The sequence below is a fragment of the Salvelinus fontinalis genome, chromosome 14 (genome assembly GCF_029448725.1).
Source record: "Salvelinus fontinalis isolate EN_2023a chromosome 14, ASM2944872v1, whole genome shotgun sequence".
NCBI lineage: Eukaryota > Metazoa > Chordata > Actinopteri > Salmoniformes > Salmonidae > Salvelinus > Salvelinus fontinalis.
This window is the reverse complement of record NC_074678.1, coordinates 8,209,311-8,227,258: the sequence shown is the minus strand read 5'-3', so window position 1 is coordinate 8,227,258 and position 17,948 is coordinate 8,209,311. Positions and strand designations below refer to the sequence as shown.

The 17,948-nt window shown below is 45.2% G+C and overlaps 1 protein-coding gene across 1 annotated transcript in view; it reads left to right on the top strand.

Moving 5' to 3' along the window:
• The window catches only part of LOC129869454 (sodium/potassium-transporting ATPase subunit beta-233-like), a 50,078-nt gene extending 35,527 nt beyond the window's left edge, over positions 1-14,551 (top strand). The window contains exons 4-6 of the mRNA XM_055943888.1: positions 531-721; positions 10,052-10,135; positions 10,415-14,551. Of these exons, the coding sequence (XP_055799863.1) occupies positions 531-721; positions 10,052-10,135; positions 10,415-10,675 (536 nt within the window). The 3' untranslated portion in view covers positions 10,676-14,551. The remainder of the gene's footprint in view (positions 1-530; positions 722-10,051; positions 10,136-10,414) is intronic.
• Positions 14,552-17,948: the final 3,397 nt, after the last annotated feature.

The following is a 17,948-nucleotide window of genomic DNA, read 5'->3' as shown; positions in this document are numbered from 1 at the left end:
GTGGTGTATTAATGTACCCTGGTAGGGGTTAGTCATGCTGTCTGGTGTATTAATGTACCTTGGTAGGGGTTAGTCATGCTGTGTGGTGTATTAATGTACCCTGGTAGGGGTTAGTCATTAATGTACCCTGGTAGGGGTTAGTCATGCTGTGTCTGGTGTATTAATGTACCCTGTTAGGGGTTAGTCGTGCTGTCTGGTGTATTAATGTACCCTGGTAGGGGTTAGTCATGCTGTGTGGTGTAGTAATGTACCCTGGTAGGGGTTAGTCATGCTGTGTCTGGTGTATTAATGTACCCTGGTAGGGGTTAGTCATGCTGTCTGGTGTATTAATGTACCCTGGTAGGGGTTAGTCATGCTGTGTCTGGTGTATTAATGCACCCTGTTAGGGGTTAGTCATTAATGTACCCTGGTAGGGGTTAGTCATGCTGTCTGGTGTATTAATGTACCCTGTTAGGGTTTAGTCATGCTGTGTCTGGTCTATATTGTCTGCTCAGGTGACTGATCTAATAGGTGTCTCTCTGTGCTTGTAGAATTACCTGGATCGTACATTGACCGTGGTGAGCTGGAGAGTGACGTTGGAGCGAGGAAGGCCTGCAGGTTCAAGCGGACCTGGCTGGGACCCTGTGCTGGTCTGGAAGGTCACGACGAAAACTTTGGCTTCAAGGATGGGAAACCCTGCCTGATCGCCAAGCTCAACAGGATCATCAACTTCAGACCAAGGGTATGTAATCTAATCTAGTTTTATAGCATTGATTAGCTAACTCTCAAAATGTATTTATTTATTTTAGGTTTCTTAAACTAACATGTGTTATACGCAATTCAGTTTTTTTTGCTGCAATGTATACCCAACCATCCTGTGATCTTAAGCTATCTTATGTGCCAGAACATGTTTTCAAGACCCCCCAGCAGTGGCGGTTCTAGCTTGTATGGCTCCCTGGCAAAAAAAGACAAGATGGCTCCCTGGCAAAAAAAGACAAGATGGCTCCCTGGCAAAAAAAGACAAGATGGCTCCCTGGCAAAAAAAGACAAGATGGCTCCCTGGCAAAAAAAGACAAGATGGCTCCCTGGCAAAAAAAGACAAGATGGCTCCCTGGCAAAAAAAGACAAGATGGCTCCCTGGCAAAAAAAGACAAGATGGCTCCCTGGCAAAAAAAGACAAGATGGCTCCCTGGCCAAAAAAAGACAAGATGGCTCCCTGGCCAAAAAAGACAAGATGGCTCCCTGGCAAAAAAGAAAAGATGGCTCCCTGACATAAAAAGACAAGATGGCTCCCTGGCAAAAAAAGACAAGATGGCTCCCTGACAAAAAAAGACAAGATGGCTCCCTGGCAAAAAAAGACAAGATGGCTCCCTGGCAAAAAAAATAAAAGATGGCTCCCTGGCAAAAAAAGAAAAGATGGCTCCCTGGCCAAAAAAGACAAGATGGCTCCCTGGCAAAAAAAATTAAAGATGGCTCCCTGGCAAAAAAAGACAAGATGGCTCCCTGGCAAAAAAAGACAAGATGGCTCCCTGGCAAAAAAAGACAAGATGGCTCCCTGGCAAAAAAAGACAAGATGGCTCCCTGGCCAAAAAAGAAAAGATGGCTCCCTGGCAAAAAAAAGACAAGATGGCTCCCTGGCCAAAAAAGACAAGATGGCTTCCTGGCAAAAAAAAGACAAGATGGCTCCCTGGCCAAAAAAGACAAGATGGCTCCCTGGCCAAAAAAGACAAGATGGCTCCTGGCAAAAAAAGACAAGATGGCTCCCTGGCCAAAAAAGACAAGATGGCTCCCTGGCAAAAAAAGACAAGATGGCTCCCTGGCAAAAAAAAGACAAGATGGCTCCCTGGCAAAAAAAAGACAAGATGGCTCCCTGGCCAAAAAAGACAAGATGGCTCCCTGGCCAAAAAAGACAAGATGGCTCCCTGGCAAAAAAAAGACAAGATGGCTCCCTGGCAAAAAAAGAAAAGATGGCTCCCTGGCAAAAAAAGAAAAGATGGCTCCCTGGCAAAAAAAGAAAAGATGGCTCCCTGGCAAAAAAAAGACAAGATGGCTCCCTGGCCAAAAAAGACAAGATGGCTCCCTGGCAAAAAAAGACAAGATGGCTCCCTGGCAAAAAAAAGAGAAGATGGCTCCCTGGCAAAAAAAGAAAAGATGGCTCCCTGGCCAAAAAAGAAAAGATGGCTCCCTGGCCAAAAAAGACAAGATGGCTCCCTGGCCAAAAAAGACAAGATGGCTCCCTGGCCAAAAAAGACAAGATGGCTCCCTGGCCAAAAAAGACAAGATGGCTCCCTGGCCAAAAAAGAAAAGATGGCTCCCTGACATAAAAAGACAAGATGGCTCCCTGGCAAAAAAAGACAAGATGGCTCCCTGACAAAAAAAGACAAGATGGCTCCCTGGCAAAAAAAGAAAAGATGGCTCCCTGGCAAAAAAAATAAAAGATGGCTCCCTGGCAAAAAAAGAAAAGATGGCTCCCTGGCCAAAAAAGACAAGATGGCTCCCTGGCAAAAAAATTAAAGATGGCTCCCTGGCAAAAAAAGACAAGATGGCTCCCTGGCAAAAAAAGACAAGATGGCTCCCTGGCAAAAAAGGACAAGATGGCTCCCTGGCCAAAAAAGACAAGATGGCTCCCTGGCAAAAAAAGAAAAGATGGCTCCCTGGCAAAAAAAGAAAAGATGGCTCCCTGGCAAAAAAAGACAAGATGGCTCCCTGGCAAAAAAAGAAAAGAAGGCTCCCTGGCAAAAAAAGACAAGATGGCTCCCTGGCAAAAAAAGAAAAGGCCCATTCTGCACTAACTGTCATTTTTATTCAGACATTTGGAACAACACAAATAAATAATCATAACATTTAAAACTATATACACTACCGGTCAACAGGTTTACAACACCTTCTCATTCCAGGGATTTTTATTTTCGACATTGTAGAATAATAGTGAAGACATCAAAAACTATGAAATAACACATATGGAATCATGTAGTAACCAAAAATGTGTTAAACAAATCAAAAAAATTATTTAAGTGAATCTAATTATTACACTATTATAACAGAAAATACACAAATAATACTAAATTGCACAAATCCTATATCACACAAATACACAAATAGAATAACACATTTATAAAGAAGAAAACCTGATTATTACACTATTGGTCTTCAAACAAGAAACACACAAACTAAATTGCACAACTGCCATCTAAACCCTGACCTGTCTTACCTTCCTTGATGCATAGTCATCAATTACACCATCATAAGAAATCTGCCCAGCAATTACATGGTTAATACTGATGACAGCAAGGCTACTAAGGCGTTCTTGTGACATGGTGGACCTCAGGTAGGATTTGATGAGCTTCAGCTTTTGAAAAGCTCTTTTCTGCTTCAGCTACGGTCACTGGAAGATAAGGACACGTTCTGAGAGCAGTCCACAAATTTGGGACACGTTTCTGAGAGCTCCCTTTACGTGTATACATGTCAGCAGCTCAAGCAGGGTCATGGTCTTCGATGGAAAGTCAGGCACGTTCTTCAGTTCCTGTGCAAGTTCTCTGCCATCCAAGTCTGAGTGTTCTTTATAGTGCAGTGTCATACTAAGGGGCCTCACATTGTTCTGTCAGCTCCTCATTGGAGAGACTTTGGAAGGTAGACAGCACTTCAAACTTCCCTCCCACATGTTCCCTTGTGGAACATCTTTCCTGAAGGACTGAGGTTGATGTCCACCTCCAGCTTCTTCAGATCATCACTCAAAAGGCTCATCAAACGATTCGTATGAAAAGTGCCGCTTTGTGGACCTCAGCCTTTTGTGTTGTAGAACGGCCTCTACGTTCATCCCCTCGCAAATATCCTTTGGCTGACGTTTGTGCAGTCATAAAGCCCGTTGCCCTGTAGTTGCTGAGACTTCTCTCTGTCTTTCTGAGAAGACTGACTGTAACGTCCACGTGCATCCTGGGAGACTGCATCAGCTTGCTCACATGTTGGATGTGTCTCTAGATGTCATACCACACCACTGTACAGATGCTGAAACGGTATGATCCCACCTTGTCTCAGTCCACATCTTCAAAGTGATGTCCACATGTTTTTCCAGGATGACCCATCGCTGTGTGCAGGCTGAGAACAAGGTGTACAGTTTGTATAAGATGCCAAAGTAACCCGTGGCATCGACATAACCTTTAGCAGCATCAGCCACAACCAGGTTCAATGTGTGAGCTCCACATGGCACCAATAGAGCTCTTGGATTCATTTCCAGGAGTCTGGCTTGGACATCTTTGTTTTTGCCTCTCGTGTTTGCCCCATTATCATAAGACTGTCCTCTGCAGTCCTCAAAAGGAATTTTTAGCTCCTAATCTTTTGAGAATCAGGGATGCTAAATGTTGGCCCGTGGACTCCTCTGCCTCCAAAACCCCCATAAAAGGTTCCTCCTTCAGTGACACAATTCTAATCACAACTGAAAACTGTTCAGTGTGGCTGACATCTACATTACCCATCCCCCAACACTGTCAAACAGGAGTCAAGACTACATTACCCATCCCCCAACACTGTCAACCAAGAGTCAAGACTACATTACCCATCCCCCAACACTGTCAACCAAGAGTCAAGACTACATTACCCATCCCCCAACACTGTCAACCAAGAGTCAAGACTACATTACCCATCCCCCAACACTGTCAACCAAGAGTCAAGACTACATTACCCATCCCCCAACACTGTCAACCAAGAGTCAAGACTACATTACCCATCCCCCAACACTGTCAAACAGGAGTCAAGACTACATTACCCATCCCCCAACACTTTCAACCAAGAGTCAAGACTACATTACCCATCCCCCAACACTGTCAAACAGGAGTCAAGACTACCTTACCCATCCCCCAACACTGTCAACCAAGAGTTAAGACTACATTACCCATCCCCCAACACTGTCAACCAAGAGTCAAGACTACATTACCCATCCCCCAACACTGTCAACCAAGAGTCAAGACTACATTACCCATCCCCCAACATTGTCAACCAAGAGTCAAGACTACATTACCCATCCCCCAACACTGTCAACCAAGAGTCAAGACTACATTACCCATCCCCCAACACTGTCAAACAGGAGTCAAGACTACATTACCCATCCCCCAACACTGTCAACCAAGAGTTAAGACTACATTACCCATCCCCCAACACTGTCAACCAAGAGTCAAGACTACATTACCCATCCCCCAACACTGTCAACCAAGAGTCAAGACTACATTACCCATCCCCCAACATTGTCAACCAAGAGTCAAGACTAAACCAATTCACCTTGGTGGTGTGCAGACAGCTTTTATATTATTCTTAACGATTTCAAACAAACCAGAAAAAAATGCAATAATATGTCTGTGTATATAACTTCTGACTGTATATAGTCACAGTATTATGAATGAATTGGGGTTTATTTGGTAGCATTTTGTAGTGTGACTGATTTGACTAATTGCATTAATACTGTACAAAGTTAGGCGGCCCATGTCGCCCATACCTACATTTCGCCACGACCCTCCAGACCTGAAACATAGTCTGTATTCACGGCCCTCCAGACCTGAGAGGTAGCCTGTATTCACAACCCTCCAGACCTGAAACATAGCCTGTATTCACGACCCTCCAGACCTGAAACATAGTCTGTATTCACGACCCTCCAGACCTGAGAGATAGCCTGTATTCACGGCCCTCCAGACCTGAAACATAGCCTGTATTCACGACCCTCCAGACCTGAGAGGTAGCCTGTATTCACGACCCTCCAGACCTGAGAGGTAGCCTGTATTCACGACCCTCCAGACCTGAAACATAGCCTGTATTCACGACCCTCCAGACCTGAAACATAGCCTGTATTCACGACCCTCCAGACCTGAAACATAGCCTGTATTCACGACCCTCCAGACCTGAGAGGTAGCCTGTATTCACGACCCTCCAGACCTGAGAGGTAGCCTGTATTCACGACCCTCCAGACCTGAGAGGTAGCCTGTATTCACGACCCTCCAGACCTGAAACATAGCCTTTATTCACGACCCTCCAGACCTGAAACATAGTCTGTATTCACGACCCTCCAGACCTGAGAGGTAGCCTGTATTCACGACCCTCCAGACCTGAGAGGTAGCCTGTATTCACGACCCTCCAGACCTGAAACATAGCCTGTATTCACGACCCTCCAGACCTGAAACATAGCCTGTATTCACGACCCTCCAGACCTGAAACATAGCCTGTATTCACGACCCTCCAGACCTGAGAGGTAGCCTGTATTCACGACCCTCCAGACCTGAGAGGTAGCCTGTATTCACGACCCTCCAGACCTGAGAGGTAGCCTGTATTCACGACCCTCCAGACCTGAAACATAGCCTTTATTCACGACCCTCCAGACCTGAAACATAGTCTGTATTCACGACCCTCCAGACCTGAAACATAGTCTGTATTCACGACCCTCCAGACCTGAAACATAGTCTGTATTCACGACCCTCAAGACCTGAAACATAGCCTGTATTCACGACCCTCCAGACCTGAGAGGTAGTCTGTATTCACGACCCTCCAGACCTGAAACATAGCCTGTATTCACGACCCTCCAGACCTGAGAGATAGCCTGTATTCACGACCCTCCAGACCTGAAACATAGCCCGTATTCACGACCCTCCAGACCTGAGAGGTAGCCTGTATTCACGACCCTCCAGACCTGAAACATAGCCTGTATTCACGACCCTCCAGACCTGAGAGGTAGCCTGTATTCACGACCCTCCAGACCTGAAACATAGCCTGTATTCACGACCCTCCAGACCTGAGAGGTAGTCTGTATTCACGACCCTCCAGACCTGAAACATAGCCTGTATTCACGACCCTCCAGACCTGAGAGGTAGCCTGTATTCACGACCCTCCAGACCTGAAACATAGCCTGTATTCACGACCCTCCAGACCTGAGAGGTAGTCTGTATTCACGACCCTCCAGACCTGAAACATAGCCTGTATTCATGACCCTCCAGACCTGAGAGGTAGCCTGTATTTACGACCCTCCAGACCTGAAACATAGCCTGTATTCACGACCCTCCAGACCTGAGAGGTAGTCTGTATTCACGACCCTCCAGACCTGAAACATAGTCTGTATTCACGACCCTCCAGACCTGAAACATAGTCTGTATTCACGACCCTCAAGACCTGAAACATAGCCTGTATTCACGACCCTCCAGACCTGAGAGATAGCCTGTATTCACGACCCTCCAGACCTGAAACATAGCCCGTATTCACGACCCTCCAGACCTGAGAGGTAGCCTGTATTCACGACCCTCCAGACCTGAAACATAGCCTGTATTCACGACCCTCCAGACCTGAGAGGTAGCCTGTATTCACGACCCTCCAGACCTGAAACATAGCCTGTATTCACGACCCTCCAGACCTGAGAGGTAGTCTGTATTCACGACCCTCCAGACCTGAAACATAGCCTGTATTCACGACCCTCCAGACCTGAGAGGTAGCCTGTATTCACGACCCTCCAGACCTGAAACATAGCCTGTATTCACGACCCTCCAGACCTGAGAGGTAGTCTGTATTCACGACCCTCCAGACCTGAAACATAGCCTGTATTCATGACCCTCCAGACCTGAGAGGTAGCCTGTATTTACGACCCTCCAGACCTGAAACATAGCCTGTATTCACGACCCTCCAGACCTGAGAGGTAGTCTGTATTCACGACCCTCCAGACCTGAAACATAGCCTGTATTCACGACCCTCCAGACCTGAAACATAGCCTGTATTCACGACCCTCCAGACCTGAGAGGTAGCCTGTATTCACGACCCTCCAGACCTGAAACATAGCCTGTATTCACGACCCTCCAGACCTGAAACATAGCCTGTATTCACGACCCTGCAGACCTTAAACATAGCTTGTATTCACGACCCTCCAGACCTGAAACATAGCTTGTATTCACGACCCTCCAGACCTGAAACATAGCCTGTATTCACGACCCTCCAGACCTGAGAGGTAGCCTGTATTCACGACCCTCCATACCTGAAACATAGCCTGTATTCACGACCCTCCAGACCTGAGAGATAGCCTGTATTCACGACCCTCCAGACCTGAAACATAGCCTGTATTCACAACCCTCCAGACCTGAGAGGTAGCCTGTATTCACGACCCTCCAGACCTGAGAGGTAGCCTGTATTCACGACCCTCCAGACCTGAGAGATAGCCTGTATTCACGACCCTCCAGACCTGAAACATAGCCTGTATTCACGACCCTCCAGACCTGAGAGGTAGCCTGTATTCACGACCCTCCAGACCTGAGAGGTAGCCTGTATTCACGGCCCTCCAGACCTGAAACATAGTCTGTATTCACGACCCTCCAGACCTGAAACATAGCCTGTATTCACGACCCTCCAGACCTGAAACATAGCCTGTATTCACGACCCTCCAGACCTGAGAGGTAGCCTGTATTCACGACCCTCCAGACCTGAGAGGTAGCCTGTATTCACGACCCTCCATACCTGAAACATAGCCTGTATTCACAACCCTCCAGACCTGAGAGGTAGCCTGTATTCACAACCCTCCAGACCTGAGAGGTAGCCTGTATTCATGACCCTCCAGACCTGAGAGGTAGCCTGTATTCACGACCCTCCAGACCTGAGAGGTAGCCTGTATTCACGACCCTCCAGACCTGAGAGGTAGCCTGTATTCATGACCCTCCAGACCTGAGAGGTAGCCTGTATTCACGACCCTCCAGACCTGAGAGGTAGCCTGTATTCACGACCCTCCAGACCTGAGAGGTAGCCTGTATTCATGACCCTCCAGACCTGAGAGGTAGCCTGTATTCACGACCCTCCAGACCTGAGAGGTAGTGGGAATATATTAAAGTGAAGGAGCAGTTTCTCTGGGATTCTACCTGTAGTTTTGTGTGTGATGTTTCAGGACGAAAAAGTGATAATGACAACAACAAGATAATGCTTATTGTTCTGTCTGGGTTAGGTTAAGGTGATAATGCTTATTGGTCTGTCCGGGTTAGGGTAATATGGTAATGCTGATTGGTCTGTCTGGGTTAGGTTAATATGGTAATGCTGATTGGTCTGTCTGGGTTAGTTTAATATGGTAATGCTGATTGGTCTGTCTGGGTTAGGTTAATATGGTAATGCTGATTGGTCTATCTGGGTTAGGTTAAATGATATTGCTGATTGATCTGTCTGGGTTAGGTTAATATGGTAATGCTGATTGGTCTGTCTGGGTTAGGTTAATATGGTAATGCTGATTGGTCTGTCTGGGTTAGGTTAAGTTGATAATGCTGATTGGTCTGTCTGGGTTAGGTTAAGGTGATAATGCTGATGGTTCTGTCTGGGTTAGGTTAAGGTGATAATGCTCATTGGTCTGTCTGGGTTAGGGTAAGGTGATAATGCTGATTGGTCTGTCTGGGTCAGGTTAATATGGTAATGCTTATTGGTCTGTCTGGGTTAGGTTAAGGTGATAATGCTGCTGGGCTGTCTGGGTTAGGTTAAGGTGATAATGCTGCTGGGCTGTCTGGGTTAGGTTAAGGTGATAATGCTGCTGGGCTGTCGGTTAGGTTAAGGTGATAATGCTTATTGGTCTGTCTGGGCTAGGTTAAGGTGATAATGCTGCTGGGCTGTCAAGGTTAGGTTACGGTGATAATGCTGCTGGGCTGTCTGGGTTAGGTTAAGGTGATAATGCTGATGGTCTGTCTGGGTTAAGATGATAATGCTTATTGGTCTGTCTGGGTTAGGTTAAGGTGATAATGCTGCTGGGCTGTCTGGGTTAGGTTAAGGTGATAATGCTGATTGGTCTGTCTGGGTCAGGTTAATATGGTAATGCTGATTGGTCTGTCTGGGTTAGGTTAAGCTGATAATGCTTATTGGTCTGGGTTAGGTTAAGGTGATAATGCTGATTGGTCTGTCTGGGTCAGGTTAATATGGTAATGCTGATTGGTCTGTCTGGGTTAGGTTTAAGGTGATAATGCTGCTGGGCTGTCTGGGTTAGGTCAAGGTGATAATGCTGCTGGGCTGTCTGGGTTAGGTTAAGGTGATAATGCTGATTGGTCTGTCTGGGTTAAGGTGATAATGCTGATTGGTCTGGGTTTTGTTTCAGCCTCCAACCAACAACGCCTCCGTCCCTGAAGCCGGCCACATCAGAGTCCAGGCCAACGTCATGCCCATCCACTGTCAGAACAAGGTACGCCACACATGGCACCGTGAAGCACATCATGAACATATAAAGTAATATCTGCATCCAAAATTGCACCCTAGTCCCTATATAGTGCACTACTTTTGACCAGGGTCAATAGGGCTCTGGTGAAAAGTAGTGCACTATATAGGGTTCCATTTCTGATGCAGCCGTACCATGAAGCTGTCGTCAAGCTGTCAGGGAGAAATGCTATGCTCGGTCTCTGTATGTGGTTTTTACCTTCGGAAAAGCCCACTAACTGTGATGCCATCCTGTCATTCTCTACAGAGAGAGGAGGATGCTAGCAAGATTGGTGAGATCAAGTACTACGGCATGGGCATGGGGTTCCCCCTCCAGTACTACCCCTACTATGGCAAGCTGCTGCATCCCCAGTACCTGCAACCTCTGGTGGCCATTCAGTTTACCAACCTCACCTTCAACGAGGAGCTGCGTCTTGAGTGCAAAGTGTACGGAGCGAACATTGACTACAGCGAGAAAGATCGCTACCAAGGACGCTTTGACGTTAAGTTCACTATCGCCAATTCATGACCTCAGCTATGAAAATAGCACTTTTCTCTGCCCCTATTTCAAAACAAGTTGATTTAGAGAAATAAAGAAAAATAGTTAAATTAAAACACGACTAGTCTTGGAACAAACTTTCAAAATATACGGGACCTACTGTTAATCTGTGTGCTTTAAACTGGCTTCCTGCATAATGTCTAGGGTTAGAATGTACATTTCACCGGCTTCCTGCATAATGTCTAGGGTTAGAATGTACATTACACCGGCTTCCTGCATAATGTCTAGGGTTAGAATGTACATTTCACCGGCTTCCTGCATAATGTCTAGGGTTAGAATGTACATTACACCGGCTTCCTGCATAATGTCTAGGGTTAGAATGTACATTACACCGGCTTCCTGCATAATGTCTAGGGTTAGAATGTACATTACACCGGCTTCCTGCATAATGTCTAGGGTTAGAATGTACATTTCACCGGCTTCCTGCATAATGTCTAGGGTTAGAATGTACATTACACCGGCTTCCTGCATAATGTCTAGGGTTAGAATGTACATTACACCGGCTTCCTGCATAATGTCTAGGGTTAGAATGTACATTTCACCGGCTTCCTGCATAATGTCCAGGGTTAGAATGTACATTTCACCGGCTTCCTGCATAATGTCTAGGGTTAGAATGTACATTTCACCGGCTTCCTGCATAATGTCTAGGGTTAGAATGTACATTTCACCGGCTTCCTGCATAATGTCCAGGGTTAGAATGTACATTTCACCGGCTTCCTGCATAATGTCTAGGGTTAGAATGTACATTTCACCGGCTTCCTGCATAATGTCTAGGGTTAGAATGTACATTAAACCGGCTTCCTGCATAATGTCTATAGTTGGAATGTAAATTACAGGAAGAGTAACAATAGCAACATATTTATTCTACTGTAAATGAGAAGTCCTTGAGCCATGGGACATTCATCTTTTACTGTAAATAACAATTCCACTACTGATATGTAGCGAGCAGTGTTTCTGTCTGTCCGCTAAGTAGTCTGCCTAATGTGCTTTCTATATATTTTTGGAGTGTCCAGTACAGTAGTGGCATACAGTGGTCCTTTCCAAGCCATGTTGTAATTTCTCTTGTCTATTGTCAGTAAGCTTTAGTGGTCCAAGGTGTGTGTGTCTTAGTGTTTGTGTTTATGTGTTAAGTGTGTTAGTTTATTAAATGTGAGTGTGTGGATGTGTGTTAATGTACTCTTTACTAAATTAAATTACTGGCATGGTACGCTCTGATCTCTCTAGGTCTGAGTGATCTCTCTCTAGGTATGTGTGTGACTTATCTCTCTCTAGGTCTGTGTGTGACTTATCTCTCTCTAGGTCTGTGTGTGACTTATCTCTCTCTAGGTCTGTGTGTGACTTATCTCTCTCTAGGTCTGTGTGTGACGTATCTCTCTCTAGGTCTGTGTGTGACTTATCTCTCTCTAGGTCTGTGTGTGACTTATCTCTCTCTAGGTCTGTGTGTGACTTATCTCTCTCTAGGTATGTGTGTGACTTATCTCTCTCTAGGTCTGTGTGTGACTTATCTCTCTCTAGGTATGTGTGTGACTTATCTCTCTCTAGGTCTGTGTGTGACTTATCTCTCTCTAGGTCTGTGTGTGACTTATCTCTCTCTAGGTCTGTGTGTGACTTATCTCTCTCTAGGTCTGTGTGTGACGTATCTCTCTCTAGGTCTGTGTGTGACTTATCTCTCTCTAGGTCTGTGTGTGACTTATCTCTCTCTAGGTCTGTGTGTGACTTATCTCTCTCTAGGTCTGTGTGATCTCTCTCTAGGTCTGTGTGTGACTTATCTCTCTCTAGGTCTGTGTGATCTCTCTCTAGGTCTGTGTGATCGCTCTAGGTCTGTTTGATCTCTCTAGGCCTGTGTGATCTCTCTAGGTCTGTGTGATCTCTCTCTAGGTCTGTGAGATCTCTCTCTAGGTCTGTGTGATCTCTCTAGGTCTGTGTGATCTCTCTAGGTCTGTGTGATCTCTCTCTAGGTCTGTGTGATCTCTCTCTAGGTCTGTGTGATCTCTCTAGGTCTGTGTGATCTCTCTAGGTCTGTGTGATCTCTCTAGGTCTGTGTGATCTCTCTCTAGGTCTGTGAGATCTCTCTCTAGGTCTGTGTGATCTCTCTAGGTCTGTGTGATCTCTCTAGGTCTGTGTGATCTCTTTCTAGGTCTGTGTGATCTCTCTCTAGGTCTGTGTGATCTCTCTCTAGGTCTGTGTGATCTCTCTAGGTCTGTGTGATCTCTCTAGGTGTATGTGATCTCTCTCTTGGTCTGTCTGATCTCTCTCTAGGTCTGTGTGATCTCTCTCTAGGTCTGTGTGATCTCTCTAGGTCTGTGTGATCTCTCTAGGTCTGTGTGATCTCTCTAGGTCTGTGTGATCTATCTCTAGGTCTATGTGATCTCTCTCTAGGTCTGTGTGATCTCTCTCTAAGTCTGTGTGATCTCTCTAGGTCTGTGTGCTCTCTCTATGTCTGTGTGATCTCTCTCTAGGTCTGTGTGATCTCTCTAGGTCTATGTGATCTCTCTCTAGGTCTGTGTGATCTCTCTCTAGGTCTGTGTGATCTCTCTCTCTAAGTCTGTGTGGTCTCTCTAGGTCTGTGTGATCTCTCTCTAGGTCTGTGTGATCTCTCTAGGTCTGTGTGATCTCTCTAGGTCTATGTGATCTCTCTAGGTCTGTGTGATCTCTCTCTAGGTCGGTGTGATCTCTCTCTAGGTCTGTGTGATCTCTCTCTAGGTCTGTGTGTTATCTCTCTAGGTCTGTGTGATCTCTCTCTATGTCTGTGTGATCTCTCTAGGTCTGTGTGATCTCTCTCTAGGTCTGTGTGATCTCTCTAGGTCTGTGTGATCTCTCTCTAGGTCTGTGTGATCTCTCTCTAGGTCTATGTGATCTCTCTCTGGGTCTGTGTGATCTCTCTCTAGGTCTGTGTGATCTCTTTCTAGGTCTATGTGATCTCTCTCTAGGTCTATGTGATCTCTATAGGTCTGTGTGATCTCTCTCTATGTCTGTGTGATCTCTCTAGGTCTGTGTGATCTCTCTCTAGGTCTGTCAGTAAATAGCTGCACACCCTGGAATGCTTTACCTTCATTTATTTTTCAGTTTATTGGGAGAATCATTTTTGTTTGATGCTTCTCTTCTTCTCTCTGTTTGATGCTTCTCCTTCCACCTCCTCCTCTTCTTCTCTCTGTTTGATGCTTCTCCTTCCACTTCCTCTTCTCTCTGTTTGATGCTTCTCCTCCTCTTCTTCTTTCTGTTTGATGCTTCTCCTTCCACCTCCTCCTCTTCTTCTCTCTGTTTGATGCTTCTCCTCCTCTTCTTCTTTCTGTTTGATGCTTCTCCTTCCACCTCCTCCTCTTCTTCTCTCTGTTTGATGCTTCTCCTCTTCTTCTCTCTGTTTGATGCTTCTCCTCCTCTTCTTCTCTCTGTAGTCTACAACTAGCTGTGTTCTGTGTGTCCAGCAGCAGGCAGGGGAGACTAGCTTCCTTCCTCCTTCATGGAGACACTGACAGCAACTCAGTGCTTTTAAAAACAAAACCATTTTGTTGTTGCTGGAGACATCACATGACGTGGTGTAACTTTCTAACAAATGTTTTAGTCATTTTCACGGTGGAAGAATTATATATTTATGCAGTTGTACATTTTTTTTTTTTTTTTTTTTTTTTTTAGCAGGAAAAAGTCTAAATGTATGAATCCGGTACCAAAGTCGCTGGTCAAAAAGTTAGAATATCAGAAGCAATGCAGTACCCTGTGTAATAGGATGTTTTGTTGGTGTAAAAGTGATTCGTGTTTATCATCCGGACCTTTGTCAGTAGTCCGTCTGCTCCTGTCATTCAATTAAATCTGGGTAAGACCTTAAAGACAAATAAATTGAGAAATGTATCCTGCAGTCAAATGTCTCTTATTTAAATGATTTGTCTCTTATTTAAATACATACTCGTAGAAATGGAATGTGCATATTTGTATTTGTGGAGTAAAAAAAAAGAAGAGTTTATCCATCCTAAATCTGGAAGAAATATTGGACCTGTTGAAAGGGAAAATTAACATAGAATTAACTATGAAAAAGGATTCTCAAATTCTAGTTTATATTTAATGTAGCTAACGTATTACATTGATAGATAGATAGGAGTTGGACAGGTCTATAACAGAGGGAGTTAGACAGGTCTATAACAGAGGGAGTTAGACAGGTCTATAACAGAGGGAGTTAGACAGGTCTATAACAGAGGGAGTTAGACAGGTCTATAACAGAGGGAGTTAGACAGGTCTATAATAGTTAGACAGGTCTATAACAGTTAGACAGGTCTATAACAGAGGGAGTTAGACAGGTCTATAACAGAGGGAGTTAGACAGGTCTATAACAGAGGGAGTTAGACAGGTCTATAACAGAGGGAGTTAGACAGGTCTATAACAGAGGGAGTTAGACAGGTCTATAATAGTTAGACAGGTCTATAACAGAGGGAGTTAGACAGGTCTATAACAGAGGGAGTTAGACAGGTCTATAACAGAGGGAGGTAGACAGGTCTATAACAGAGGGAGTTAGACAGGTCTATAATAGTTAGACAGGTCTATAACAGAGGGAGTTAGACAGGTCTATAACAGAGGGAGTTAGACAGGTCTATAACAGTTAGACAGGTCTATAACAGAGGGAGTTAGACAGGTCTATAACAGAGGGAGTTAGACAGGTCTATAACAGAGGGAGTTAGACAGGTCTATAACAGAGGGAGTTAGACAGGTCTATAACAGTTAGACAGGTCTATAACAGAGGGAGTTAGACAGGTCTATAACAGAGGGAGTTAGACACAGTCTATAATAGTTAGACAGGTCTATAACAGAGGGAGTTAGACAGGTCTATAACAGTTAGACAGGTCTATAACAGAGGGAGTTAGACAGGTCTATAATAGTTAGACAGGTCTATAACAGAGGGAGTTAGACAGGTCTATAATAGTTAGACAGGTCTATAACAGAGGGAGTTAGACAGGTCTATAACAGAGGGAGTTAGACAGGTCTATAATAGTTAGACAGGTCTATAACAGAGGGAGTTAGACAGGTCTATAACAGAGGGAGTTAGACAGGTCTATAACAGAGGGAGGTAGACAGGTCTATAACAGTTAGACAGGTCTATAACAGAGGGAGTTAGACAGGTCTATAACGGAGGGAGTTAGACACAGTCTATAATAGTTAGACAGGTCTATAACAGAGGGAGTTAGACAGGTCTATAATAGTTAGACAGGTCTATAACAGAGGGAGTTAGACAGGTCTATAACAGAGGGAGGTAGACAGGTCTATAACAGTTAGACAGGTCTATAGCAGAGGGAGTTAGACAGGTCTATAATAGTTAGACAGGTCTATAACAGAGGGAGTTAGACAGGTCTATAACAGTTAGACAGGTCTATAACAGTTAGACAGGTCTATAACAGAGGGAGTTAGACAGGTCTATAATAGTTAGACAGGTCTATAACAGAGGGAGTTAGACAGGTCTATAACAGTTAGACAGGTCTATAACAGTTAGACAGGTCTATAACAGTTAGACAGGTCTATAACAGAGGGAGTTAGACAGGTCTATAATAGTTAGACAGGTCTATAACAGTTAGACAGGTCTATAACAGAGGGAGTTAGACAGGTCTATAACAGAGGGAGTTAGACAGGTCTATAACAGTTAGACAGGTCTATAACAGAGGAAGTTAGACATGTCTATAATAGTTAGACAGGTCTATAACAGAGGGAGTTAGACAGGTCTATAACAGAGGGAGTTAGACACAGTCTATAACAGTTAGACAGGTCTATAACAGAGGGAGTTAGACAGGTCTATAATAGTTAGACAGGTCTATAACAGAGGGAGTTAGACAGGTCTATAACAGAGGGAGGTAGACAGGTCTATAACAGTTAGACAGGTCTATAACAGTTAGACAGGTCTATAACAGTTAGACAGGTCTATAACAGAGGGAGTTAGACAGGTCTATAATAGTTAGACAGGTCTATAACAGTTAGACAGGTCTATAACAGAGGGAGTTAGACAGGTCTATAACAGAGGGAGTTAGACAGGTCTATAACAGAGGGAGTTAGACAGGTCTATAATAGTTAGACAGGTCTATAACAGAGGGAGGTAGACAGGTCTATAACAGAGGGAGGTAGACAGGTCTATAACAGAGGGAGGTAGACAGGTCTATAACAGTTAGACAGGTCTATAACAGAGGGAGTGGACTGTGGACTGTTTCCAGTCCAATGTAGTGGTGCTATCCGCTCCGCTCTGTGCTGGGCCACAGCGGTTCATCTGGGCCCTGGAATGTGTTAGGCAGCTCAGCCAGTCACCAGGCTAATGATTAACAAGGAGCCAGGCCACTGCGCCACAGATCAGGAGCTCTGCTCTCTCTCTCGCCCCAACAATGTTGTCCAACAGGTCAGATCCCCCCCCTCCCCTCCCTCCCCCCCCCCCCCTCCCCTCCCTCCCTCCCTCCCTCCCTCCATCCCCTACTAAACAATATGTTTGTTTCTATCTGCCCAGCTGGATTTGTAGCGGCTTGGCCCATAGACTGGAGCCATTTTGCTGCTTAGTATGTGTACAAAATGGAACCCTATTCCCTATATAGTGCACTGCCTCTGACCAGGGCTGGCACCCTATTCCCTATATAGTGCACTGCCTCTGACCAGGGCTGGCACCCTATTCCCTATATAGTGCACTGCCTCTGACCAGGGCTGGCACCCTATTCCCTATATAGTGCACTGCCTCTGACCAGGGCTGGCACCCTATTCCCTATATAGTGCACTGCCTCTGACCAGGGCTGGCACCCTATTCCCTATATAGTGCACTGCCTCTGACCAGGGCTGGCACCCTATTCCCTATATAGTGCACTGCCTCTGACCAGGGCTGGCACCCTATTCCCTATATAGTGCACTACCTTTGACCAGGGCTGGCACCCTATTCCCTCAAATGTAGTGCACTATGTAGGGAATAGGGTGCCAGCCCTGGTCAAATGTAATACACATACAATTATCTGTAAGGTCCCTCAAAATCAACCACACAGATCAGGGAGGTTTTCCAATGCCTTGCAAAGAAGGGCACCTATTGGTAGATGGGTAAATACGTTTTTAAAAATAAAGCAGAAAAGTTATATCCCTTTGAGCATGGTGAAGTTATTAATTCCACTTTGGATGGTGTATCAATACACCCAGTCACTACAAAAGATACGTTCTTCCTGACTTTAAAATCAGTTACAGAGTTTAAAACCTGTTTGGGCTGCAGGGACAGTATTGAGTAGCCAGATAAAAGGTGCCCATTTCA